We start from the raw sequence: 27,767 nt of genomic DNA, 5'->3' as shown, positions 1-27,767 counted from the left end.
TCATTCATTTCTTTTTTTTTCTTTGCTTGTTTTTCTTTTCCAACACAGGGTTTCTCTGTATAGCCCTGGCTGTGCTGTAACTCACTATATAGACCAGGCTGGCATTGAAATCACTGAGATCCACCTGCCTTTTGCTTCCTGAGTGCTGAGATTAAAGGCATGTACCACCACAACCCAGTTTATTCATTTCTTTTTATCTAGGGCTACATGCCAGACAAACACTATACAAATAAACTTTAATTCTAACCCTTTTTAAATATAAATTATATTATAATGGATTTTTTGAGACAGGGAATTGCTAAATTTCCTAGGCTGGCCTTGAACCCACGTAGCCCAAGAGGACCAAACTTACACCTATTCTAACCTTCAGGGTAGCCAGTGTTACAAGCCTGTATCTCTATTCCAGGATCTTGTACATTTCTAAAACCTAAAATCTCTCTGAAAATGACTTTAAGTAACCTCTATCACCATATAAAGTGAGTCAGAAACATTCTCATGTCAGTCATGAAGTGGCTTCCTACCTCACTGTCCTACTGCAGCGTCTTCCTTGCCGTTATGTCCTTTGTCCCCTAAACTCTTTACTCCTTAAGTCGTTTGTGTCAGATAGTGTGTCACAGTAATGAGAGAATAACTAACGCCAGAGACAGTGCCAGCAGCATCCATGGAAATCCTTATTACCTGTAGGGTCCTGCTCCCACTGTACATGCGTAATGAGGCTACCCCAAATGCTCTGATGCTTATATATACAATGAGATTCTATGTTACTCCAATGAAATGGCACATGTATACATACATATAATATATATTATATATAAAATTAGTGATGATGTAGAGACAAAGGGATACAAATACACTATTCACAGGAATGTAACTCTGGGGGTGAGGGACTGCAAGAACCTTCTTCAATAATTACAAGCAAAACTATCATGCGACCCAGTATCCCACTCCTGGGTGTATATACAAAGGAAATGAGGCCAGCTTGCAAAAATGCCTGTGGACTCATGTTTATTGTGTCACTATTTATTATTGCCAAGATACAGAATCAGTCTGTCAACAGACAAACAGATAAAGCAAAGAGGGTATTTATATACAACGGAATGTTATTACTCAGCCAAAAAGAATGGGCTCTTGTCATTTGCACAAAAAAAAAAATGTAGCAAGAGGACATGTTGCACAAAATAAGCCAGACACAGAAAAACAAGTGTCACGTGTTTTCTGTCATACAGGAGAACTGTAAAAGAAGAGAAAAAAGGTCCATAGGACTATGGAGAACTGGGAAAGGACCCGTGGAGGGAAGGAAGATGGCGGACGAGGGGTGGGAGGACCAGCGCAGAGTCTGTGTGTTTATGGAAATAGTACAGTGAATCACACTGATTTGTACAACTATCGTGTGTTAATAACTATACTAACCAAAATGTTGTATTACCATGCCCTACGGTTACTAAATAATAACAAGGAGACAGTGAACAGCTTTATACTTACGAATTTTGCTAGAAAAGTAGGCTGATTCCTTAAGAAAAGTGTACTCACTCCCCCAACTCGTCTAATATAAAGCAGGGGACTGAATATCACTGAGCTATTAAGAGATTTTACTTTGTAATTTAACGCTCCCACCACCGCCACCAAGTCTTCGGTTGCAAACAGCTTTGCAGGCAAATTCCACTGAAGGCTGAAATCAGCATCCACCAGAAAGTCAAAGATGAGGACAGACTTCCCAGTTCACAGCCCTGAAGAGAACGGGAGATAGGAAGGCACCGGGCAGTTTAGGGTTAGAGAACTCCAGTACAGTCCTTGAGCAGAAGCTGGGAATGTCTGGGATTCTATCCCAGCTGCAGGCCTGTGATGTCCAAAAACATCCTGAATCCTGGTCTGGTTTCTGGTTATCTCCGTTCCCCTAAATGAGGCCTTTGCCTGGAGGCCCTGTCTGAGGGTATGACTGACATTCCAGTTCAGACACTCATCAGTTTTGGTGAACACTTGTGAAATTGGATCTCTGGATTTCCTTGGTGAAAATGGGTTAATCTATTTCCTGAGTAGTGAAGACATTGGAGATGACGCCAAGCAGTGTCGGTGTCTCAGGAAGGAGCGAAATCAAAGCTCTTCCTTCTGAAGGAGTTCGACCAAGAGCGAGCCCACATTTGAATTCCCCACTTCTCTCCCTGTGTCTTCCTTCTTTTATAATCTGTGTTTTCTAGCTCGTCTGTAGTCTGTCTGTTGCCTGGTGTGTGTGCGTGCATGTGTGCGTGTGCATGTGCATGTGTGTGTGTGTGTGTGCGTGTGTGTGTGTGCATGTGCATGTGCGCGTGTGCGTGTGCATGTGTGTGTGTGAGAGAGAGAAAATCTGGGCCTAAAAAAAAAAGCTTTACTATATTTATTGAACAGCACAAAAAAAACAGGTATGGGAAAGAGATTAGGAAATCTTTACAGAAAACTTAACAGTTTTTACAAGGGAAGAAATCCAAACTAATTTAGACACACAAACAGACTTCAAACAGACATCATTAAGCTGCATCTACACACTGCTCCCAACATTCATGTCAGGTACTTGTGGCTTCCAACTTGTTCGCTGTTTTCAGGAAATGATATCTACTACACACATGAACATACATGCACTACTCTGGAGCAGGTGCGTGAAGGGGACATAAACTTTAATCAAAGGTGTTCATTTGGTTATAAAAGCTGGTTGCATGAGAAATGCAAGGATCTGATTAAGACTGACTAAGTGTTTTCTTAAGGGTAAGTTAAATAGACTGGGTACACAGGAGGACAGCAGGGTAAGTATACAGTCTTTTTAATGCAAGTAATCTCTTCTAATTGTTTTTATTGCACTATACAGTCTTAAGTGATCCCAAAGGATTATTAACTTTTCTGCAAGGTATGCTGAAACTTCAGTTTTTGGAGGTAAGATACAGTTTCACAATAATGTATCACTACACTCCTAAATGATCTGAGGGTCTCCACTCTTGAGAGGGAAAGTTACAGTAATCTTGGATGCCACTGAGGATGGACATAAAGACTCTGTTGTGGTCCATTAACAGAAAGTTTTTTCTTTCTAATCAAAGCAACGGAGCACTTCTAACCCCGGTCAGAGAAATGACATTCTGATATGCCCCAAACATTAGAGCATTACATGTTATGGGGTCTGTCAATCACCTGATCAAAATTCCATCCACCTTGGAGAGCTGATTTACCTGTGGCCATGCTAAGGAGATGGAGGAATGATTATCCCTTTAATGAGGTAATATACCTTTCTCCCCAGACCCCATTATGTAGCACTGTGGCCTCCCTGCTTAACCTTTTCCCTTTTTCTTCTCTTTTTCTTTCAGATACTGGTCAAAGCCCAGTCGTGACTTCCTAGACACTCCAGGCTTTCTCAGTCCTTTTTCTTTCCTGAAGACCTCCTCCCCTTCTGCGTGCAGCTGTTTGTGTGCCCCACGACTGCTTCCAGATCTCCTGCACTGCACTTTACTGCTTCCTTAAGGGCTATGTGATGGTTTGAAAGAAAATGGCCTCCAAAGAGAATGGCAGTATTAGGAGACATGACTTTGTTGGAGTAGGTGTGGCTTTATTGGAGGAGGTGTGTCATTAGGGAGAGGTCTCCTATGCTCAAGCTATACAGGAACATGGTTCACTTTCTCTTGCCTGTGGATCAAGATGTAAAACTCTCAGCTCCTTCTCCAATACCATGTCTGCCTGCAGGCCGCCATGTCTGCTATGATAATAATGGACTGAACTTCTGAAATAATAAACAACCCAATTAAAACTTTTCCTTTTATAAGAGTTTCCATGGCATCTCTTCACAGTAATAGACACCCAGACTAAGGCTATATGTCTTTCCCTTGTCTCCCTCCCTTCCAGAAGCAGCTGAGATTTATAGATTGCTTATCCTGCTCTTTCTCTCAAACTCTTAACAAAATTGTCCACAACTTTCCTTCCAAATCTGTCTCTAAATTGTTTTATTAATGAGACTAAGAACCTTGAGGCAGAATTCTGACTTCCCCAGCCACATGGGACTAGCATTACCCTCATATTTAAATTAGATAAAGAGGAAAAGGTTGATATGAAATTCCCCTCCGTATGCTGTGAATACCATTAGTTAATAAAGAAACTGTCTTGGCCTGTGATAGGGCAAAGAGTAGAGCTAGGCGGGGAAAAGTAAACTGAATGCTGGGAGAAGGAAGGCAGGTAGAGATGCCATGTGGCCCTGCCCGAGACAGATGCTTGGAACTGGAACTTTACCCAGTAAGCCACAGCCACGTGGCAATACACAAATTGGTGTAGATGAGCTAGTTTAGGATGTAAGAGTTAGCCAGGCTGGTACTACCCCTTTGGATGTCAGTGTGGAGATTTCTCAGAAAATTAGGAAACAACCTTCTTCAAAACCCAGTAATACCACTTTTGGGTATATATCCAAAGGATGCTCAATCGTGCCACAAGGACATGTGCTCAACTATGTGCTCATAACAGCTCTGTTTGTTATAGCCAGAACCTGGAAACAACCTAAATGCCCCTCGATCGAAGAATGGATAAGGAAAATGCGGTACATTTACACAATGGAGTACTACACAGCAGAAAAAAATAATGACAGTTTGAATTTTGCAGGAAAATGGATGGAGCTAGAAAACATTATTTTGAGTGAGGTAACCCAGACACAGAAAGACAATTATCACATGTACTCACTCATAGGTAGTTTTTAAACATAAAACAAAGAAAGCCAGCTTACAAACCACAATCCCAGAGAACTTGGACAATAATGCAGACACTAGAGAGACTTACATAGATATAATCTACATGGGAAGTAGAAAGTAGAAAAAGACAAGATCTCCAGAGAAAATTGGGAGCATGGGGACCTTGGGGGAGGATTGGAGGGAGGAGGGGAGAGGCAGGGAGGGGAGCAGAGAAAAATGTAGAGCTCAATTTTAAATATCAATAAAAATGTATATAAAAAGAGTTAGCCAGAAATACACTTAAGCTATTGGCCAAATAGTATTGCAAATAATATGGTTTCTGTGTGATTATTGCAGGATTGAGCAGCAGGGAACTAACTAGTGGTCTCCTATAACAAGAGGTGACGAAAAAAGAGGAAGAGGGGAGGAAAAGATAAAGAGAGGGGAGAGAAGGAAAAAAAGAAGGAGGAGGAGGAGAAGGAGAAGGAGAAGGAGAAGGAGAAGAAGAAGAAGAGAAGGAGGGTAGAAGAGGAGGGAAGGAGAGAAAGAAGAGAGGGAGAGAAGAGAGGCTAGGACTACTGACCAATGGCCCACAAAGATATTATACAAGCACATTGTTATAACAAAATACCTAAGGCTTAGCAATGAATAAAGAAAAGTCTGCTATTCAGTTCATCGATTCCAAAGCTAAAAATCCAAGATCAGCAACACCATGTGTCAGGCTGCTGATGAAGGACTTCCAGTGGATGGTGTCATGCTGGAAGCACATGGGAGAGGGATCACATGACTGAATCAAGAGGCACCCTGAGGAAGGGGCTAATTTTGTTATGTGAACATGACCTATTTAATCCTTCTCCTATAAATGAACTGTAGTGATCACTATGTTAATCCCTTTCAAAGGTAGTACCCCCACTCACCTAAGCGTCTTGCAATAAGTCCTCACAAGCGTCCAACTGAGGGACACATTGTCAGTTTCCTCAGCAACAGCCTGCCTCTACCACCAAAGCAGTAAAATTATGTCATCACATGTCCACAGGTGTCTTTTCACATGCTATGGGACATGCGCACCTTTTAAAAGCACCTGCCAGGCACAGCTTGCTCTCTTGCCTCTTGTTCCTCTCTTGCTTCTTTTCTCTCTTGCTTCTCTTACCTTTCTTGTTGCTTGCTCCTCTTCCCTGTTCTCATCCTGTCTGCCTGTCTGTCTGTCTGTCTGCCTGCCGGCCTGCCTGCCTCTCTCATGTCACCTTCCAACATGGACTTTCACTGCCCACTCCTCCCCCAATAAACCTTTGGGACTAACTCTGTTGCACATGGCGTGGTTGCTTAGTGACATATGTTGGCAGAACCTACCGAACGGTACCCACTTTGCCTTTCTTTTTTAATCATTTCACGTTCAAACCATAAGCATACAAAAAAAATACAAGGGAGAAGGCTTCTTCTTAAAAACTTAGCAAACAAATTTCAGTAGTATACTAAATAATTTTACAGTCTACCAACGATGGTTTATTTCAAGGGAGAAGTCTTGTTCAATAATTGACAATCAGTTGATGAACTCTCCAATGATATTTGACAAAAGCGGGAAAAGCCACACTGTCATCAATCACCACAGAAAAGCATCTGACAGAATCCAGTACCCATTTATGATGAGAATTCACAAAATGGAGGACATCCCTCAATCTGCTCCAGCAGACAACAAGATACTTAATTAGAGCATGAATAATAAAAACCCAAAGACAGATATTGGGGTTCAACCTGAAAACCAGAAGAGCAAAGCAGCCAAGCTACTAGAGAAGTCTTACCCCTACCAAGGCCGGGCAACCACAGACTAAACCGACCAAGCCACTCTCTCCTCCTTTTTATATTCTCTCCAGTGCTGGGATTAAGGGTGTACGACTCCCTAGTACTGGAATTAGAATTAGGTGGCCACCACCACCGGGGTTTATTTCTATGTTGATCTTGTACCAGGATGGCCATAAACTCACAGAGATCCATCTGACTCTTGACTTTCAAATCCTGGAATTAAAGGTGTGCATCACCATTCCCTGACCTCTAGGGACTTTAGCTTTGCCTCTGGTCTTCAGGCAAGATTTAGTTATCAAAACACAAACAATATACCACTATGCTCATGGCAAAAGACTGGGCGCTTTCTCTGTAATGTTGGAAACAAAGCAGAGACCTCAGCCTGCCAGTCCATTTCAGTGTAATTTTAGATATTTGAAACATATAAATGGGGGAAAAATAGAAAAATATGGACACAGACCAGAAATACAATGGCTCATGTTTGCAGATGAAATTATTTTTACCCAGAAAGTGTCCAAGAATCTATTCAAACCATCTGGAACTACTAAGTCCATGGACCATGAGGCAAACATGTATCAATAATGCTGCTGGGCGGTGGTCCATGCCTTTAATTCCAGGACTCAGGAGGCAGAGGCAGGTGGATCTCTGAGTCCAAGGCCAGCCTGGTCTACAGAGTGAGTTCCAGAACAGCCAGAGCTGAGAAACCCTGTTTTGAAGGAACTAAAAAAATAAAACAACAACAAACAAGCAAAACAACAAAAACCAAGCGTACTCCTGTATGTTAGCAATAAGCATGAAAACACCGAGAACAAAAGTATCACTTACTTATGATCACCACAAACAGGGAACTCTACAGGTATAACTCTAACAACACAGGAGCACGAGCTGGGTGCTGAGACACAACAAACTGATGAATAGTCAACACGCAAGGTCTGCCCAGAGACATGCAGAGCTAAATTAATAAATAGGTTTAACGCACCTGCGGTCAAAATTCCAACAAGAGTTTTTTGTATCTATGAAGAATGTTATTCTAAAATATGGAAATATTAAAGACCTAAAGACAGCTAAAGTCATTTAGAGAAATAAGACTAGAAAGAGTAGAAGGAACTGGTCTACGTGGTCTTGGGACTTGGTATGCAGTTACAATAACAAAAGGCGTAGGTCACCGTAACAAAATAGAAAACCCAGAGACACATGCACATATAGGTCCAGACAACTGTGACACACAATTCAAAAGGTCAAAAACAGTTCAAAGGAATGAGACAGCCTTCTTAACAAATGCACAGACGCAAATGTCACCGATGAGGGGAGAATAGTGAAGGGTGTGTCAGACAATGGACTAGACTCTACAACATAGGGAACGCTCAAAACTCGGTGCCAAGACAGCAAGACAATCTTACGCAAACACATGCAAGAGATGAGAATAGGCATTTCATCAAAGATAGCAAACTATCCTGTATTAATTCATACCAAACACACCACACACGCGTGTGTGCGCACAGGCACACACACAAAACCACTCCCACTTCAGGTGGTCAAACAGCATAACAGCATGTAGCCCCTGCTCTTTGATCCCTCCAGCACATCTACATTGCCTGTGAGGTAATGTAGTGGGAGAAAAGGGCACCAAGCCAGAAAGCCCAGGTACTTTTCTTTTTAGTGTTAAAGAGAAGAAACGGATGAGGGAGGGAGGGAGGAACACAAACCAGCATCGCCTTCAACTTCCTTTTTCTTTGCCCGCTTAATTTTCTTCTTCAGGACTTTCATAAGGAAGTTTGCAAACTTATTATTTTCTCCAAGGGCTGATTGGAACCCGGCGTAGAGGGCCTTTTCCTGCTCTTGGAGCTTGGTGATCTCGATCTTTTTCTCTTCCATCTCTTTCAGAGTTTCATTGATTTTCCACTAAGGGAAGGGAGAGAAGAACATAAGATAATAACTTTCTAACAGGCAGGCTTCAGAGGGCAATGTACTTTCCAATGCAAAACTAGAGTCTACAGATTTTTTAAAGCTTAATAAAAATTTAAACGTCTAATGTTCGTAGAACTGTTTGATTAAATTTACGTTCTTTAGAAACCTCATTCAAGTTCAGTATCTTTGGAATGTTCACGTAAAAATTCAAAGTAAATTAAAATTTTGTGTTGTTTGTTTTGGGTTGTTTTGTTTTCTGAGTCAGGGTTTCTCTTTGTAACAGCCCTGGCTGTCCTGGGGCTTGGTCTGTAGACCAGGCTGGCCTCAACTCAGAGAGATCCATTTGCCTCTGTCTTCCAAGTGCTGAGATCAAAGGTGTGTGCCACCAATACCTGGCCAAATAGGAATTTTTACTGACACTCAGATAAGATGATGCCTACAGAGAAAACATAGACAAAGATATGAAGCGGTGTGTCTAACATGGGGCAGGGCCAGCATTCACAGCTGGATTCCTGAAGGACCATCCCAGAGGATTGACCAGCATCTCCGACCCAACCCTTGAAGGATTGTCTACCAATGGGACCAGTATCTATGATCAGACATGAGCTTCAAGGAGTGAAGACTGCATTTGAAACAGGACCTGGGACTAACATCAGCATTGGAGACCCTACCACACACAGGGCTCTGATGGCATCTGCAAGTCCTAGAAGGACTGCCAAGAAAACAGAAGCTGTAGCCAGCAATTAGACCCTATGCCCCCATTCATCTCTCTCCTTCACATTTGTTCCCCCTGTATTTAGTGCCAAGTGCCAATTTAACATTCTCTCCCCTCCTTTATTCCTCTTTTGTTCTTTTTTCCATTACCTCCCCCCACACACACACACTTCCTTTTTCTCAAAGAACACAGGTTAGCCTGGTTGGCAGGGTTTCAATTCCAGAGACTTGGGACTCTTGGGTTATATGACAGCACATTTTGACCTCTCTCTTCTCATCCCCAGCTCCTTGTCCCTGTTATGTCCCCAGCCTATTTACTATTCTGTTCATACGTTTCTCAGTTAGGTTTGGAGATTGCTGTGCCTGTTCCTCTATGCATCTCTTAGGAAGCATTCTTTATTCGTCACCCGTATCTCATGCACTTCCCCTTCTACCCTTATGTAATATGATTCTTTCTGTCATCCTTATCCCCTTCTCGTGTTCCTTCATATTTATAATCTTCCATAGATTTAATGATCTCTGAAATCTATAGACACTAAAAGTACCCCAACTTTCCCTCCGAGTTATTTTACCCAGTTGGATTTTTTTTCCTTTCAAAGTAAATAACAATGAGTACCCCTATCTTTATTTCCAAAAAGCCATCGACAAATTCACGCAATCCAAAACAAAGTTCTAAATTCACAGCAAGTACAAAATATCCTGACGGCCACAGCAATTCTAAACAGAGATAATTCTGTGGGGGGAATCACCATGCCATATTTCAAGTTATACCATAGAGCTGTAGTTAAAACAAGCAAAACACCTTGAAACAGTAACAACACAGCATGGTACTGGCACAAAATCAGATATGTGTGTGCGTGCATGTGTGTGTATGTGTGTGCATGCATGCATGTGTGTGTGTGTGTGTGTGTGTGTGTGTTAATGGCACAGAATAGAAGGCCCAGATTCAAGTTCACAGAATTACAGTCACCTGATTTTTGACAAAGATGACAAAATTACACATTGGAGAAAAGCAGCAGCGTCAACAAATAGTGCTTGGGAAACTATATATATCTACATGAAGAAAAAATTAAATCCTTATCTTTCACCCTGCACAAAAATCAACTCCAAATAAATCAGAGGCATCAGCCTAAGGCCAGAAAACTCATCCTAGATGCAGTATACTTCCTATGAGTTGTAGATGGGGAGCCCCAGAGACCACCAAAACAAACAGGCTACTGCCACTATGCTTGACTTGTTCTTATAACTACATGGTAGGACCCCATTGCTGCCTACACCACAAACTTTGGTTGCACAACATGGAGAAATCAAGCTGTAACTGACTTTGAAACTTCCTCTCAGTTGACTAGCTTTTCAAGTGCTGAAGGTGTTTTGCTTTGCAAGTCATGGGGACAGAGGACTTATCAATGGCTTTACTCAACAGTAGCCTCTGCAAACTATAGCAACCTCCCAGGCAGGATGGACCAACTGGTGCAATAGTGGTATGACTATTAGAGGTGTCCTACTGCCTTCTGATTGGATTTGAGGTTTGCTCCACAGGAAAAAAATTCATCCCTGGTGTTGTGAACCTGGTCAAAAGCTGGTGAGATCACAGACCCTAAGAGGTACCTATGACTATTGTTTCACTAAATGGGCATATTGTCTAGTTGACTTCTAAATATCTGTGTTTATGGTCATAGATTGGTGCAGTTCACAACCTTGGGCAGAGAGAAGCTTGTTTTTTTTTTACACTGGTAGGCAGTTAATGCAGAGACTCACAACTGGTCAAATGACTAAGAATGAGTGACTGCTGAACGCCTAAATGAGACATCTCCATCATTCCTGCCCCAAGGTTCAGGAAATACTGCAGAAGAGGGGTAAAAGGAACACAAGAGGCAGAGGGTCAGAAGAGTGCTGTGAAAGGTTGCCTTTGGGACATGACATGGCTGTTACACTCACGAACGCACAGCAGCCGTGGCTACATATGACCTGGGCAAAAATCAAAGCAGTCAACACTCTAGAATGGATGAGGAAGTGCTCATAATGTCCCAGTTCCAGGAAAGGAGTATTTGAAAGGAGTGGATGCCGGAGAGGCGGGGGGGCGGTCATTTCTCTGGGTCCATTCTCTGGTGAGTTGCCCTCAAAATGCACATATGGGCAGAACTAATTTGATTTACTGGGTTACATTTAGAAAAAGAAGAGGAGAGGAGAGTAGAAGGAAGAAGAAAGAAAGAAGAACAAGAGCAACAAGAAGACAGCAACAAGGAGAAGGAATAAGATTAGCTGGGCAGATCTGGAGGCTAGAAGGAGGGAGCCAGAGGGTGGAATTGGTCAGGATACACCGTATGCACGTGTGAAATTCTCAACAAATAAGTAGAAATGGTCTTTAAAAAAAACAAGCTGTATCATTTACAGAAAAATGGTTGCAACTGGAGATGATTATATTTAGCAAATTAAGCAAGTATAAGAAAGACAAATGCATTTTCTCTCATATGTGATTCCTAGATTTTATGTATGTTTATATGTGTGTAGGGGTACATGTATTCACACATGTGCAGAAACTAGAGATGGATGTTGTGTCTTCCTTATTCATTATCTTATCATATTTTATTATTTTAACCCCCTCCTCTCTCTCTCTCTCTCTCGTGTGTGTGTGTGTGTGTGTGTGTGTGTGTGTGTGTGTATTTATCACAGTGTATGTATGGTCAGAAAACAACTCCAGTATCTGAGTTAAAGGACTGAACTCAGGTAGGCCATCAGGCTGATTGGCAAGTGCATTTACCACCAAGCTATCTTGCTAGCCTTCTCTAATTTATTTTTCAGAGGCAGCATGTCTCACTGAACCTGAAGCTTAGCAATTTGGCTAAATTGACTGACCAATAAGATCCAGAGACCCTCCTTTCTCTATGTCCCCGGATTTGGATTGCAGACATGGGCTGCTGTACCTAGGTTTTTACATAGGTTCTGGGGAATCAAATTTATGTGCCCAGGTCTGTGTGGTAAGGACTTTAGTAATCCTCCCTAACTGAAGGGGAGCAGCCAGCTAGGGTTCAGCCTGCTCTTACTTGCATGTCTTGCTCTTCTTTGTCTAAGGAATTAACACGCTCTTGAAGAATGTTTTCCTGTTTTTCAAAGTTCTTGAGGAGAAGCATTTCTTGAAATAGCGTGACATGGTGCAGGTCAGATAGTTTCATTTTAGTGTCCAGCTTCAGTTTCCGGTGTCTCAGAAGATGGAGTTCCGCGTCAAAAGTGACCATCAGTTCTTTGATCTGAGAGAGAAAAGAGATGCGAGGATGGATAAGTTAAAGGGTAAATATCCAACAGTACTAATGTGTCTATAATATTTTTCATTATACAATTATTGTGCTCATTATAAATCCACTTCTAAGTGGCATGAAATATGTATCGGTAGCATCCTTCATGTCTGTATCCTCTCTACCTGCCCCACCTTCTCACAGTAACTATAAATAAGCATCGCCCTTAACTCTTTGTGTATTTTGAAAAAAATCAAAAATATAAAATGGAAGATTAGCGCCTAACCCAGTTGTCATCAGAGGGGTGTGATCCAGAGTCTAATGGGAAGAGATAGAGAGACCCACAGCCTAACATGAGGCAGAGCCAGCAGAACCCCTCAGAAGAGGGGGAAGAAGGATTGTAGGAGCCAGAAGGGTTGAGAACACTATGAGAACACAGCCCACAGAATCAACTAAGCAGGGCTCATAGGAGCTCACAGAAACTCACAGGTCATGACAAACATGGACCATGTGTGGGTCTGAGCTAGGTCCTCTGCATACATCTTATGATTGTGTAGCTTAGTGTTCGTGTGGGACTCCTAACAATGGGAACGGGGATTGTCTCTGATGCTTTGGGCTGTGCTTAAGATTCTTTTTCTCCTACTGGGTTACCACATCTAGCCATAATACAGGGGTTTGTGCCCAGAATTAGTGTATGTTTTTTAGGCCATGTTTGGTGGACATCCCTGGAAGGCCTGATCTTTTTTATCTATTTAATTTTTTGAAGGAAACAGAGGAGGAGTTGAGTTTGGAGAGGGAGAGGTAGGGGTGCTGAGAGGAGTGGAGGGAGGGGAAACTGCAGTCAAGATGGTACTGTATGAGAGAGAGTTTTAAAAAACATAGAATGGAAAACACTTTTACATAGGTAAATATAATCATGGAGTTGCAAAGAGCTGTTCAGTTATCATGTCCTAGAAGTGAAGAAATGAGGATAAAAGATTTCCCTGCAATCAAACCTACCTTATTACAGAAGTAAGGTAGAAATCTAAGTCCCAGTTCCTGATCTGAACCTTACTCTGCTCTGGCCAAGGTGACTGTATGTCTTCATGTGCGCTCTGTTCGGGCACAGCTCTCCATATGCAACTCAGAGTTAGTGACAGGGGATCTGGGGGTGGATGCCCCTGAGGAAACTCACACGGTGGGAAGGGGAAAACCACCAAGTGTTATTTATTGGGTTGTACATTACAGGACATCTCGACTGTCAAAAACTTAATGTACATAAAGCTAGAGGATAATGGGCAGGAAGAGGTCTGCGGATCTGTGGGGGTGAAGTTGCTAGAAAATTTTAGAATGTTAAAATACAGAAACCAACCCAAAGAAAAGAAATAAATCAAGCTCTTAAGTAAGTGTGACTGTAGAAGACACATTTGATCTTTCCTTTATGCTTATTCAGTAAAGCTGAATTCTTCCTAATTTCTCTAGCAAGAGGACATTTTCTTTTTAAAAAAAATTACTGAAATTGGACCGCATAGGTCTCTGAGTCTGTAAGGGTTCTATTTATTCTGTTACTCTCACAGTTGATAGTGTGCAAGTTTTATAATAATGGAGAGTGTTTTTCTTGAGGATTGCTGTGTTCCCACTACCCAGCTGCTGTGTCTCTGCATATGGTACGACCAACAAACATTTGTTCAATTGCTAAAAATCAATAAATTCATGTGATTATAGCAAAGCTCGTAAACAAACCTGTACTACTATATGTCTGGCATGCCTTGTGTCTAGGCGTTCTGAGAGGAACAGAAGAGGAGAGGTGGCCCTTGTCTGAAGAACCGTTTCATCTGCTTTGTAAGGCAAACAACACTTGTGAAGAATCAGGAAAGACACGGGCGAGATATAAAGCATTGACTGCAGGTGCAACGGAGCTCACAAACGTGGCTGGGGAGTGTGCGAAAGATGATGGCGAGGGTGTGCACTGATCCGCGCTTTGGAAAAGGCTCTGCTGTGAAATGGTGGCAGGAGAGCCTGGGAGGCAGGGATGGATAGTGGGAGAAAGGAGGAGAAATGGTAGTGAAGAAAAAGGCTGGGAAGCAGCAGGGAGCACTACTGCAGGGTGGAGCTGAAAACTGTTGAGGAAGGGGCTCCTTCTACAGGTCTGGGAGCAGGGTGCTATCTATCCAAGAAAGGGTCTCTTCCTTCTGTACTTCAACTGTGTAAAACACTTCTCGTCCAAGCCCGGTTCTGGTCTTCCTGGAAATAACAGCACCTGTCATTTTTGTAACAGTTTTGAACCTTGTCAATACTCCCACCTACTGTAGCAAAGCATGCATTTAAAAAGGGGGCGTGGTTATAGGTGCACATCTGTAATCCCGGCATTTGAGGAGCTGAGACAGGAAGATGAGCCATAACTTTGAGACCAGTTTTGGGCTACATAGTGAGTTTTAGGCTAACCTAAAATGAGACCGCAAGCAAGGGAAGGAGCAGAGGGGACAGGGAAAAAGAAACAGAGAGGTAGGCAGGCAGGCAGGCAGAGACAGACAGAGAGGATGGATGATGTGAAAAGCAGAGGGTTCCCCCTTTAAGTGCCTTCTATTTATCTTCTCAGTGCTGGTCCTCCAGCTCCCTTTATCTTTACACTTAGTTGCAAGTGTCTTCTAATGTGTTGACCTGTAGGAAAAAAATACGAAGTCCAACGTTCTACAGAGAGCACTAAGATTTGTTGGGGGCTAATGATGGGAGAAAACCAAGCCATCAGCGAATAATGCACCTGTCAGCATTTGGGCAAAGGTTAAAATGTAGAGAAATTTGAAATCAATCAATCAATCATAAACCAGACCGAATTCTCCCACTATTCATCCGGTCAGTTTTAAGTACAGGGATGGCTCCATCTCTTACCCTGTTGCACAAATACTGTTGTATGTACAAGTGTTTGACCTCCTCTCTCTTCATAATCTCCAGTTCCACATCACTTGGCTCTGCCTTTTCAAACTCGGATGACTTTGGAAGCTCCGTGATGAGCGCCGATGCCTTGGATGACCTAGACAGGGAATCTCGTGTGGTAATTTCGCCTTCCTTTCCCGAGGAGAGCTTGAGGAACCCTAGCCCTCCTGAGCCTGCGCTTCCAGATCCTGCCTGTTTGCTATCGGTCGCGTCATCTTGGCGCTTCTTTTGCTTTCTCTTAAATCTCAAGAGTGTTTCCTCATCGTATTGAAATCTCCTTTCTGGGACTTCTTCTGGATATATCTGCGGGATCTGAGGAATGGGTAAGTGTTTGGATGTGGGGATGGACGACTGAATGGTCTTCAGTTCTTGTACCAGGCACTGGATTTCCTCAATGACAGCCAACTTAAGATCTCGGAGGGAAAGGATGCACTTGTTCATGTATCTCTTCTTTCCATGGGCCTGAAACGAGGGAGAGAAAGGACACAACATCACAGCTGTCTCACAGAGTGAAGTCTGGGTGCCATTTACCCTTTATCTTTGGGCTGGTGGGCCTAGAGAATGGTGAGCATCTTTGCTCAGTGTTCCACTGAGGTTCCCACTAGGTTTCAGGTGTCGCCCATTAAGACTGGAGGCCAGTCTGGATGTGACCTTTTAATTCCTTTCACTTTCTACCATCTGTACCCTTCTGCTGGTTTTCAAGGTTGTGTTTCCTGTCCTTCACCTCTTCCTGGAAGACTCTCAGGAAGCCTTGTGCTGAGCTGGACACTGTGCTACGGGAGAGAAAGGGCATTAACTAACTGCCTTTCCTAGAGGGAAATTGGGATCTCGTTGATTTAGATTCACCACGGCTGCCCACCTAGGAACTAACTATACATCATCCTGTTTTCATTCATTTTGACTCCTTCATGGTCATCATCCTAAACATCAGTGTCACAGCATACCATGAGATCCTTCTGTAGCTCTCTCTCCATTGATCTGAGCCAAAGCATACCTGCACAGGTACTTCATCCATCCCTGGCTTGTTCATTACCACCTCTGTCCTGAAAGTGACTCTCAGCAGCTAAGAGCTCAGCAACCCCTGAGGCTGCTAACCAGGCTAAGCATTACTTTGCATGAAATATAGCGTTTTTTAATAAAATATCAAAAACACTTTGTCAGGTAATCTTATAAAACTTCCCTATATATTTACTATGAAGAACCTACATATTACTAACCCAAGATCAAAGGTGTTTATCTACTTGAGAATAAGTCGTTCAAGAATTGAGACTCAAAATGAAAACTCAGCATTGGCTATGTGTGGAGCCACCTATGAAGTGCCTAGAAGACTGAGGATTAAACAACATGAATGAATCTCACCCTTCTAATGACTACACAGCCCATTTCTTTGGGGAGCCCTGAGATAGTCTTAACTGTCAACTAGATACAATCCAGAATCATCTAGAAAGGGTCCCAGTGTTGTATTGTCTAGATCAGGTTGGCCTGTGGGCATGTTTGTTGGGGGTTGTCTTGCTTGTGTTTGTTGATGTGAGAAGAACCAGCCTGATGTGGGTTGCACCATCTTTTGGTTTGAGGTCTTCAAAAGCATAAGACTGCAGCAGGTGAGCTGAGCTGCTCTCAACTGTTGTCATGCTGTGATTGGCTGTTGTAAGTCTACACTGCCTTGACTTCACTGGTATGATGAACTATAGCCTGGAATTATGGCTGAAATAAACCATTTGGCATCCAAGTTGTAACAGAAATGAAAGTAAGACAATCCCTCTTTCTTTCTGGTTCTACAAATAATAAACAAATTGAAACTTTATTAGTAACTGACTATTGTTGCTGTTATGATAAAAAATAAGCTGATAATTTAAGAGAAAAGAGGTGTGTATTGTTTCACGATTGGCATTGTTTCATAGCTGGGAAGTCTTGATAGCAGGAACTTAGGGAAGTTGGTCATGCTGTATCCACATTCAGGAAGGGAGAAATAATGAAAGCTTGACATTAGTCAACTAGAGTTTTCTTTATAATACAGTCTGGAACCGAAGTCTAGGGAATCGTGCCACCCACTATTAGAATGGGTTTTCTCACTCAGTTAATCAAGATGATCACAGGCATGGCCTGAGGCAAACGTAATCTAAATAGTCCCCCACACAGGTACCTAGAAGCTAGACCAAGTGCCTAGACCTCCTGCTGATTCCAGGTCTCATCAACATGAAAATCAAGACTTTTACACCATCTGAAGGGATGCAAAATATGTGATAAAAGCATCTAATACTTCAGTATTCTTAAATTGATCATGACAATAATTACTCGATGATTCTGAGCATTCCATTATGTGTATAAGGCTATTATCATATTGTATTACTTGATATTAATACCCTTTCACAGATCAGATAATTTAGAATTAGGAGATTTCTATGACAAGCAAGATCCACATAGCTAGTAAATCCCAGCAGAGCAGAAATAGTCTCCATCCTCCTGAGGTACAGAACAGTGTGCTCTACAATACTGTACACTGTTGCTTTCATGTAGTGTATTTCAGTTTGATAGAGCTAAGTTTATTCTTGATGCCAGAGCTGCCTATCTCTATGGAGACTGAATTTCAAGCCAAGTGGCCTGGGTTAAAGTTGTTGCCTGACATACGTGAGGCCCTGAGTTTGATTCCCAGTACTGCAAAAAAAGGGAGGGGGGAGGAAGGGAGGGAGGGAGGAAGGGAGGAAGGGAGGGAGGGAGGAAAGAAGGAGATAGATTGATGTAGGAGGGTCATCTGTCTATGTGTTACTTTCATTGGTTAGTAAAGAAACTGTCTTGGCTTTTTGATAGGGTAGAATTTAGATAGGTGGAGTAGACCAAACAGAATGCTGGGAGAAAGAAAGCAGAGTCAGGCAGACACCATGAATCTCCAGCCTGAGATGGACGTAGGTAGACTCGTCCCGGTAAGCCACAGTCACATGGTAATATACAGATTATTAGAAATGGGTTAATTAAGATGTGAGAGTTAGCCAAGAAGAGGCTAGATATAATGGACCAGGCAGTGTTTAAATGGATACAGTTTCAGTGTAATTATTTTGGGGGTAAGTTAGCTGGAATCTGGGCGGGAACGTAGCCCGCTGTTCCTATCACTACAAATAGCCCCACGTGGATAACTGCATCCACAGAAAGACCGAGAAAGCTTGGGAATGAATAGAGTAAAGCATGTTTTCTTGGTAGCAGCAATTTCTCAGGTCTGCTCTGCTTGCTAGAGGCAAGCAAGCGCTCTCATCTAAGAGAGGCTTTCTGACTCAGCTTTAGCTGCAAAACTCTGCAGCTCTTTAAGAGGTTCTACCATGAAACACTTAAATGGTGTTAATGAAAAGCTGATTGCATGCTTTTCAGTTTTCAGTCGTAGCAAAAAAATAAAAGCTATGCCATTTTAAAATGCTGGCTTTCTGGGCTGTCCTGCCAGGGCAAACTCTGACTCTTTGAGGCTGGCAGTCCGACTGAGTGTGGTCTGTGAGCAGAGTGCTGCAGCTTGCTTGCTGGTAGGGATCTTGAAACACCATAGAGTTGTGGCAATAAAAATGGCTACAATTGGTACCTCCTCCATGAGGCTGGAAAGTTAAGGAATGGACTGCATCTAACCATCAAAGCCATGGCCTTAATCCTCTCCATAAAGACTCATGTGGTCATAAAAAGAGAGATATACAGTAAAGAGAGATTCAAAGACGAAGAAAACCTCTAAATGGTTCATAGTGTGTTAAAAATATATGCAGGCTTTAAAAGGGGTGGTTAAAGTCCTTAAAAAAAGAAAGAGAGTAGTTGGGTGTGGTGGTACACACCTTTAATCCCAACACTTGGGAGGCAGAGGTAGACTAACCTCTGTGACTTCAAGGTGTGGTAGAAAATACCTTTAATCCCAGCACTTAGGAGGCAGAGATGGACAGATCTCTGTGAGTTCAAGGACAACCTGGTCTACAGAGTTATTCCAGGACAAAGATATACAGAGAACCTGTCTCAAAAATTAAAAGTGAAAATAAAAGAAATAGAGGTTAAAATAAAGCTGCATAAGATGGAAAATACACAGAGAATCTTGATACTGTATGTTATTGTGCTCTCTTTGAATTGTTTGAATGCTGAGGAAAGAGCATCAGCTGCTAAAAGATATTTGTTTATAAATGCTGTTGAACTAATCCAGGAGGTATTTTGAAAATACCTTGACTTCAAAATTGAAGTCAAAAGGTATGTTACTTTGGAGAAGAGATTTTGCTTTTGTTTCCATAGAAAATGAGAGGCTGTGGATTTATTCTGAATTAAGAAAAATCAGGTTCGATCAAGGAAGACCACCGGAGAAATCTCCGGTAGGAACAGATAGCCTGAATGTCTGAGTTCTACATCCAGAACAGATTCTAGACTGCTGCCTGAGATGATCAAGACTCACAGGATAATCCAGTCAGTAATTTATCATAACTCTAAATTTTCTTTAGGTCCCCATAAGATTATCATCACCCCCCCCCAACCAGCCAGAAGTAGCCTGGAATACTACTACACCCACATTCCCAAAAACTGGACTATGGGTATTTTCCTTTTTTTTTTTTTAAAAGAGGGGGAAGTGGTGCAGGAGAATTGTCTGTATTCTGTCAATCATATTTTGAATAAACACTGATTGGCCAGGCAGGAAGTATAAGTGGGTCAACCAGACAGGAAGTAGAGGTGGGGCGATGAGAACAGTATTCTGGGAAGCAGGAAGCTTCCTCTGCATTCCTGCCCAGACCACCAAGAAGCAAGATGTAACCTGCCCAACTGTGAAAGGTACCGAGCCATGTGGCTATCATAGATAAGAACAATGGGTTAATATAAGTTACAAGAGCTAATAAGAAGACTGAGTTAATGGGCCAATCAGTTTATAACCTAATGTAGACTCTGTGTGATTTTCTTTGGGACTTGCCAGCTGTGACAGAAACCCCAACAAGCTGGCCCTCATGTTACAATAGATTAATTCTGGCTTGGATGACTAATAAGTTACAGTGGAGTAAAATATAGATTGTGAAATATGAAAAAATGATCAATAGCTAGTTAAGCAACTTAAAATGAACTTAGAATAAAAACTGTGACTGAGTGGTGGTAAACCAAGTATTTTGTCTCATCTCTGTGAGTTCAAGTCCAGCCTGGTCTACAGAATAACTTCCAGGACAGCCAAGACTGTTGCACAGAGAAACTCTGTCTTAGGAAAAATAATTGTGGTCAAAAGCCTGAAAAGATGGATCAGCAGCAAAGATCATTTGCTGCTCTTGTAGAGGGCCCAAGTTTAGTTCCCAGCACCTACATGAGGGCTCACAAATATCACTAACTCCAGTTCCAGGGGATCTGGCACCCTCGTCTGGCCCAGGTTCAGTTCCTAGCACCTACATGGGGACTCACAAACATCACTAAGTTCCAGGGGATCTGACACCCTCGTCTGGTTTCCACAGGCACTAGGCATACTTATGGTGCACATACATACTTGCAAGGAAAACACTCACACGCGTAAAATAAAAATAAATAAATTTTTGAATAAGAGGGTACAAAGGTCTCTTTAAAAATGTGTGGTCAGGGCTGGAGACATAGCTCATTGGTTCAGGGCATGAATTGCCCCTACAGAGGATCCACATGGCAGTCCACAACCATCTGTCACTCCAGCTTCATAGGATCCAATGCCCTCATCCAGCTTCTGTGGGTACCATGCATGTACACAGTACACAGACATACATGTAGGTAAAGCACCCTTATACATAAAATAAATAATGTGAGCATAAGAATATATATTTGTAAATAATAATTAATACTGAGTTACCTTAGGCAAAAAATAGCTAGAAAAAAAATAGTCTAAATAGTCACTAATAAGATGTCTGAAATGCTGATTGTAAGCAGGAGGATAAAGTTGTAGTCTATGACCCTTCATTTGTGGGTATTAACTAGTATGCCAAGATATCTATATCACTGGCATAAATAATATCTTTTGTGAAAAAGAAAAAGACAAATCTTCTTCAGTATACTTTACCTCCATTTCTCAGAACTAGCTAAAAAAAAAAGTTCAAATACACTATCAATGGGACAGCGTTTGTTTGCATAACACCTTGAACTGTGTAGCCTGTACAAGAAGAGTAGGTAACCAAGTAGCAAATCTTTCTTTAAAAAAATAGTAGCTAGGTGATTTCTGGGCCCATAAATGTAAAGAATCAATCACATGCTGGCTTAAATGTTTCCCAAGGAATTAGAATTCCTCAGAAATGAAGGAATGAATAAGGAAGAAGAGCATTTGATAAGAAAATGGAGAAGAGCTAGTGTGATCAGCCACACTTCAGAAAACTAGAGAGGAGCCTGTTGGTTGGTACTTAGTTTCTGACAGAAGATGGAAGGACTGTAAAGAAAAGATTAAGTGATGACCTTCTTCCTAACTGCCAGGAAGCAAAGCTACCAAGGATTTCACTGAATTTCAGAAGTTCAGTGTACAGAGACAGTATAGTACTTTCCCCTACAAAATGGTATCGAGCCATAGAATTGATGTGAAGGCTGGTTCTGCCATGTGAATTGCTACACTCATAGACAAATCTCTTGTCCTCTCTGGGTCCCTGTCTCATCATTTATAAAAGGAGGAATTGTCTAGACTCCCATAAAAATCTATGATTTTTTATACATATATATATATATATAATGTACATACATACACACACATATATATACATATACACTTGTGGATCGATGAGATTAAACAGGTGGCTGAGCAGACTCTAATTAACAGCAGGGTGCTTTTCCTCGCCATGACATCATCTGAGGTTAAGTACCATTGTGTCAAGGTGCCCCAGTTCCTCTTCCTTCTTGGCAGCATTTATCCTCATGTGCTCAGGGATCTTGTAGTCTGAGGCTGTCTTCAGATTGAAATCCCCCATGAATGTCTGCGCTTCTCTGATGGCTTGAACATCTTTGGGATCTTCATAGTCATCATCAGGTTTGCTCTTGTAACTATCAGAAAAATAGATAACTTAGACATAAATGTAACCGGAAACTCTAAATGTGCACTCGCTGTTTCCTCCCAGAACTCCAAGGAAACAACTGTAGAGAGGCACAAAAAGCAATGACAAACCATCAGGGAAGCTGAAAATAGCATGGAAAACTATTAGCAAACCAGTTACATCGGTACATATATGGGAATGCAGAAAAATGAAATTATATTCACGAATAAATAAGACTAGAAAAATCTATAGCCCAGAATGTCTCATTCTGGAGAGGTGCCTCTGGAGGAGGTGCCAAAAAGTTTTGACCATTATTTTCTTGGTAGAGTCTCCAGAGAGCAGAGAATGAAAAGGAATGCTAGATGTATTTGGTGCATGCGCTGTAAATTGCTGCATCATGGATTTCCCATCTCCACACCAATGGAGCTTTCATACCAACCAAAAATGAAGAATTGCTCTCTAAAGAAACTGAACTCCTGGTTTAGGGAGTTCTAAGGTTTCATTGGGTGTCTCTTGCACGGTATTTAACTTGGACTTTTCAACATTCCCCCACAATTTTTGAAAGTGAACTCTGCCAGCCGGTATGTATGTATTCTAAGTCTGCAGTCAGCATTTTCCTTGAAGAGAAAAGCCCTTTGGGAACACATAGTGTGGACCAACACACCGTGTTAGTCCATTCACATCGCGTTAGTCCATTCACACCGTGTTAGTCCATTCACACCGTGTTAGTCAATTCATACCGTATTAGTCCATTCACATCGTGTTAGTCCATTCACACTGTGTTAGTCAATTCACACCGTGTTAGTCCATTCACATCGTGTTAGTCCATTCACATCATGTTAGTCCATTCACACTATGTTAGTCCATTCAAACTGTGTATTCAACAACAATCATTCATTTACGTATATCTGCACCAAAAAAAAATACTGCTGTTTTTAAAGCAAGGAATGGTCACAAGGATCAAAAAAGAAGAAAGGGAGAGGCAGAGAAGAGAAAAACATGGCCTATAGCCATCCTTATGATGTAAGCAACTAGAAATTTAAACCAAAAAAATATGAAACAGATTCAGACATATAAACATCATCAATAGACATAGAATTTAGGTAATATGCAACCAATTTCTCGGAGAAATAAAATCACGTAATTCTAGCTGAAATAATTCTGCCTGACTTTTGGCACAGAAGAAATCACTGGATTACAGTGTAAGGTAGGATCAGAATCCTACTGACCCAAATATAACCCAGTGAACTCAGTAGTCAAGCAGACAGAGGAACCAAGGTAGCTCGGTCCTTGGTGGAAAGAATATAGAGCTATATGAAATAACACTGTCAGAAATCTATGGGGCTCTCTTCAGTTTTGAGGGTGGTTCTAATGGAGACATGGGACTTTGTGGATGGCTACTAATCGATACATGTGTAATGGGAAACAGGACAGATCCCTGGAAACATACAATCACTGATGACGTTCACAAAGAGTTAGGAGTAAGTTTGCTTGATAGTTGAAAGACTCCATTGGATATGGGGCACAGCTAGGAGCAACCCTGTCCTAAGACCCTGAACAGCATTGTCACGGCTCTTGCTCTTGTCACAGAGTGCTGTACCCGACAGTGCAAGCAATCACACTATTTATCCAGCACACCTGAACTTTCAGACTGAATGAAGCACCACAGCCTTGTTTTCAACAGATCTAACACAATTTCTCTTTAGGATAATATTTCTTAGAAGTTAAATAAGCAATCGAATCCAAAATCTAATTTTTTAAATCTCATACCTTACAAAACAAGCAGCAGTTATCAAAATGAATCAGAAATAATGGAGGAAATCTCAAGGGATCATAGAAACATTTTACAGTGGAGGACAATGAGCATATATGAAAGCGTATGAAACACGGTTAAGATCATGCTTAGAGGGGAATTTACGCTTTACAGACTTATGTTAGGAAAGGAGAAAAGCATGAAATCAAAGCTAACACACTTGCTTTACATTGTAAGAGGAAAGAAAAACCCAATTAATGTTAAAACAAGGACAGAAATCGGTTTTAAAATCAGCCACACAGGAAGGGGCAATTATTTTAATACCTATAAGCAAAAGTTAGCTTTTTAAAAGCATTAATAAGACTAATAAATGATAATCTAGAATGGTCAAAAAACTAAATTAGCATCTAAACTAAATTCCCATGGACTAAAGGCAAGTGACTGAAACAGCTACCAAAGAAGCCGCCCCCTAGGGACGATCTAGGTAAAATGCATCAACGCCTTGGAAGACACAGACTGCAGAAACTGACCCAAGAAGAAATTTAAAAATCTGAAAAACACTATCACAATAAAAAGTTTGAACTTGTATCTGAAGCCATCCTCCAGGATCACTACAAAACCAGGTTGTTTCCTCGTGACTTCTATCAAACATACGCATAGAAGAGACGTAATGGCAAACCTACCCAAGCACCTTCAGAAAGCAGAGTAGGAGCAAACGCCTCTCAAATGCTTCTGCAAAATCCGTACTCCTTTAATAGTAACCCAGGAAAGGCATCACACAGAAACATGCACACGCACACACACACACACACACACACACACACACACACACACACAGAGGCAGGCGGATCTCTGTGAGTTTGAGATCAGCTTGGTCTACATAGTGAGTTCCAAGACAACTAGGGCTATTAGAAAGTCCCAAACAACAACAACAACCACAACAAAGCTCAACATTACTAGCTGCTGGCAAAATATAAATCCACACCATAGCAAGATGCTCATTTCACACCTTTCAGGGTGGCTACAATCAAAACATCAAAGAGGGAAGGCACTGGGCAAGTGTGGAGAGTTCCTGTGCACTACAGTCTAATGAAAGAATGGCACCCATTATAGAGCACAGATGAAAATCCCAAGAGATGAGAACTACAACAGTCATGTGACCTGCCAATATGACGCCTGGGTACAACTGACATCACAGTCTCTATGATACTGTGTGAAAAGAATTCATTAGTCCTTAAAAGACCTTCTGACTATATTAACACAATAGACGTTCTGAAGCAGGAACTAAAGATTACAGGTGAACCAACGAAGTGCATGCCCATTCAGAGGGATATCCACTGCTCCTTCACATTCCATTCGGTTTGTGTTTTTTAACTTCTTCATGTAAGTAGCAACTGTGTCAACAAAGATGAAATTTATAAAGTTGCACTTGTGGATCATGTATTAGAAGCGTGAGAAGACAGGTTAAACATCACTCACAGCTCATCCCACTCCTTTTTGCGCTGCAGAATCCTGAGCTGGGCCCGTTCAGCTTTCTGTATAAGTTTCCTTGTTTTCTCGACTTGATTTTCTACCATAATTTCGCTTAAGGTTCTAGGCCGAAATTTCTTCCCTTTTTCTATTAGTGATTCTTCTTGTAGGCTGACAGCACCACCTGTAAAAAGAATCACTTTTTCAATACTTCTGAGACAGAAAAATAACTCAAATATTGTTTTCAACTCATTCACAAAAAAAGATCCAGAGAAAATATGGAAGCCACTAAGCGTGAATTCAACCCCCATAGCACAGATGCTCCTTGACCTTTGATCCAGGGCCACATCCTGATCAAACCACTGCAAAATGAAAGTGGCTGATTTGGAAACACGTTTATTATAATCTAGCTCCTAGCATATCATATCTTACCATGCTCAGAATACCTATAACTCACACAGCAGTCAAAGCCTATTCGACAGTAAGATGTGGAATATCTCATGCAATTTTTGGAATACTGTGCGGACAGAGGAAAATAGATTGGCTGGGTGGGTACACTTTCACACCACTCCAGAGTTGGAAAATGTAAGTTGAGCAATGACTAAGTTGTCTACTGTTTCTACTGTGAAAAATCAGAATGGAGATTAAAGTCAAAAATAGGCTCTTAAGCAATTTTATTTTAAAAGTTGGCAAAATAACAGTACAACTCCCAAGAGGGGGTAGAAAGACTGTGAGAGCCAGAGGATCAGGGAGTTTGCTATGAGACTGTTTCTCCTACGAATGACAAAAGCTACACCTGTGAAGTCTCCCCGCCATCACAATCTAAGCACACTGAACACGGACAAAAGACACACTAAGAGAATGGAGACAAACCACAAGCCTTCAAGCCTGCAAGAAGAGCCACAGGCCACTAAGGAATCTGAGAACGGGAGAAATAGTCTGCCCCTTGGAAGAGCACACCAATTGATAACCCAGTACCACAGTCAGCCCTGGAAACACACACACAAATAACATCATACAGACTGAGCAGGTTGCATTTATATGTATATACATACATAAATGTATGTAACAATTAATGAAAAAAGAGGCCATGAGTTTGAAAGTGAACACGGAGGGATATGTGAGAAGGTTTTGAGAGAGGAAAAGGAAGGGAGAAATGATATAATTAAATTATAATCTCAAAAGTAAAAGAAAGTTAAAAATACAAACAAGTATAATAAGATAATCCTCTGATTTTAATTTTAAAAGAGATCAAATGTCAACTAAGTAAATTTCATGGTTGAATATAAAAAAAATTGGCAAAATAAAACCAATACCAACTACTTACAGAATGGTAAAAATAAAGATGGACCACTGGCAGATTGAGAAAACTAAAGACTGGTGTTTGTAATATCACATTAGGGACGGGATGAAGTGAGTCTTCATTTGACATATAATGTGAAGTGTCATAACCAAGTGAAATTTTAAAAAGCTAATTATAAAAATCTAATTTAAAAACAAAAGAAAAGGCAGGCAGGGGCACCTCTGACCAGCGAGGGGCTCTGATCCTGTGGAGGGATCCTTCATCTGGCGAAGGACGGCGATACAGTCGGAGACCCACATTGGAGCACCGGACTGAGCCCCCCGAGGTCCAAATGAGGAACAGAAGGAGGAAGAACATGAAAAACGAAATCAGTACTGCGAGGGATGCTATCACCTACTGATACAATGGAACGGATCTAATGAGAGTTTACCAAGGCCAGTTGGACTGGGACTGAACGAGGAAGTGATCTAACCAGATTCTCGGAATTTGGCCGGATTCTCTGAATGTGGCTGGCCTGAAGTCTTTCTGAAATGCCATTGACTATGATACTGGGACCTGTTTCCTCTGCATATACTGGATTTTGGGGATCAAGTCTGTTTGGACACTCACCTTCCTGGACCTGGAGGGAGGAGGGAGGAACTTGAACTTCCCACAGGGCAGGAAACCCTGACTGCTCTAAGGGACGAAGAGGGAGGAGGAGAGGGAGTGGGGGGAGTGGGAGGGTGTTGGGAAGAGGGGCGGAAATGGAAACTTTTATAATTTAATAAAATTTACTTTAAAAAAAAACAAAAGAAAAAAGTTATTTTGTTTGTTTTTTGGAGGACATGGCCACTGCAGGAGTCTTATGTTCTAATAGATGGCCCAGATACAAACACATACGGGCACAACCAAATGGGCTTAGTAGTTGGTTTTTTTAAGGCATGGTTGGGTGAGAGATCACATTTCATTATACAAAAATAAAAGAAAAAGTTAAAAACTTGTCAGAAGCACTTAAAACGAAAACTATAATTTTAAAACAATTGACTTTGTCAATGAACAAGTGTCTAATAAAGA

The 27,767-nt window shown here is 41.5% G+C and overlaps 1 protein-coding gene across 2 annotated transcripts in view; it reads right to left on the bottom strand.

Annotated features, from left to right (window-relative positions):
* Positions 1–27,767, bottom strand: part of Cfap44 (cilia and flagella associated protein 44) — an 84,277-nt gene that overhangs the window by 12,842 nt on the left and 43,668 nt on the right. For both annotated transcript variants that reach the window (XM_048422712.3, XM_085685583.2), the window contains exons 24-28: positions 25,421–25,595; positions 22,021–22,198; positions 15,191–15,697; positions 12,134–12,337; positions 8,174–8,369 (exon numbers count right to left, since the gene is read on the bottom strand). In XM_048422712.3, the coding sequence (XP_048278669.3) occupies positions 8,174–8,369; positions 12,134–12,337; positions 15,191–15,697; positions 22,021–22,198; positions 25,421–25,595 (1,260 nt within the window). The remainder of the gene's footprint in view (positions 1–8,173; positions 8,370–12,133; positions 12,338–15,190; positions 15,698–22,020; positions 22,199–25,420; positions 25,596–27,767) is intronic.

The sequence above is a fragment of the Myodes glareolus genome, chromosome 2, assembly GCF_982192425.1.
Source record: "Myodes glareolus chromosome 2, mMyoGla1.1, whole genome shotgun sequence".
NCBI classification, from domain to species: Eukaryota; Metazoa; Chordata; class Mammalia; order Rodentia; family Cricetidae; genus Myodes; species Myodes glareolus.
Note: the sequence above shows the minus strand (reverse complement) of the source record. Positions and strands in the feature narration are given on the sequence as shown.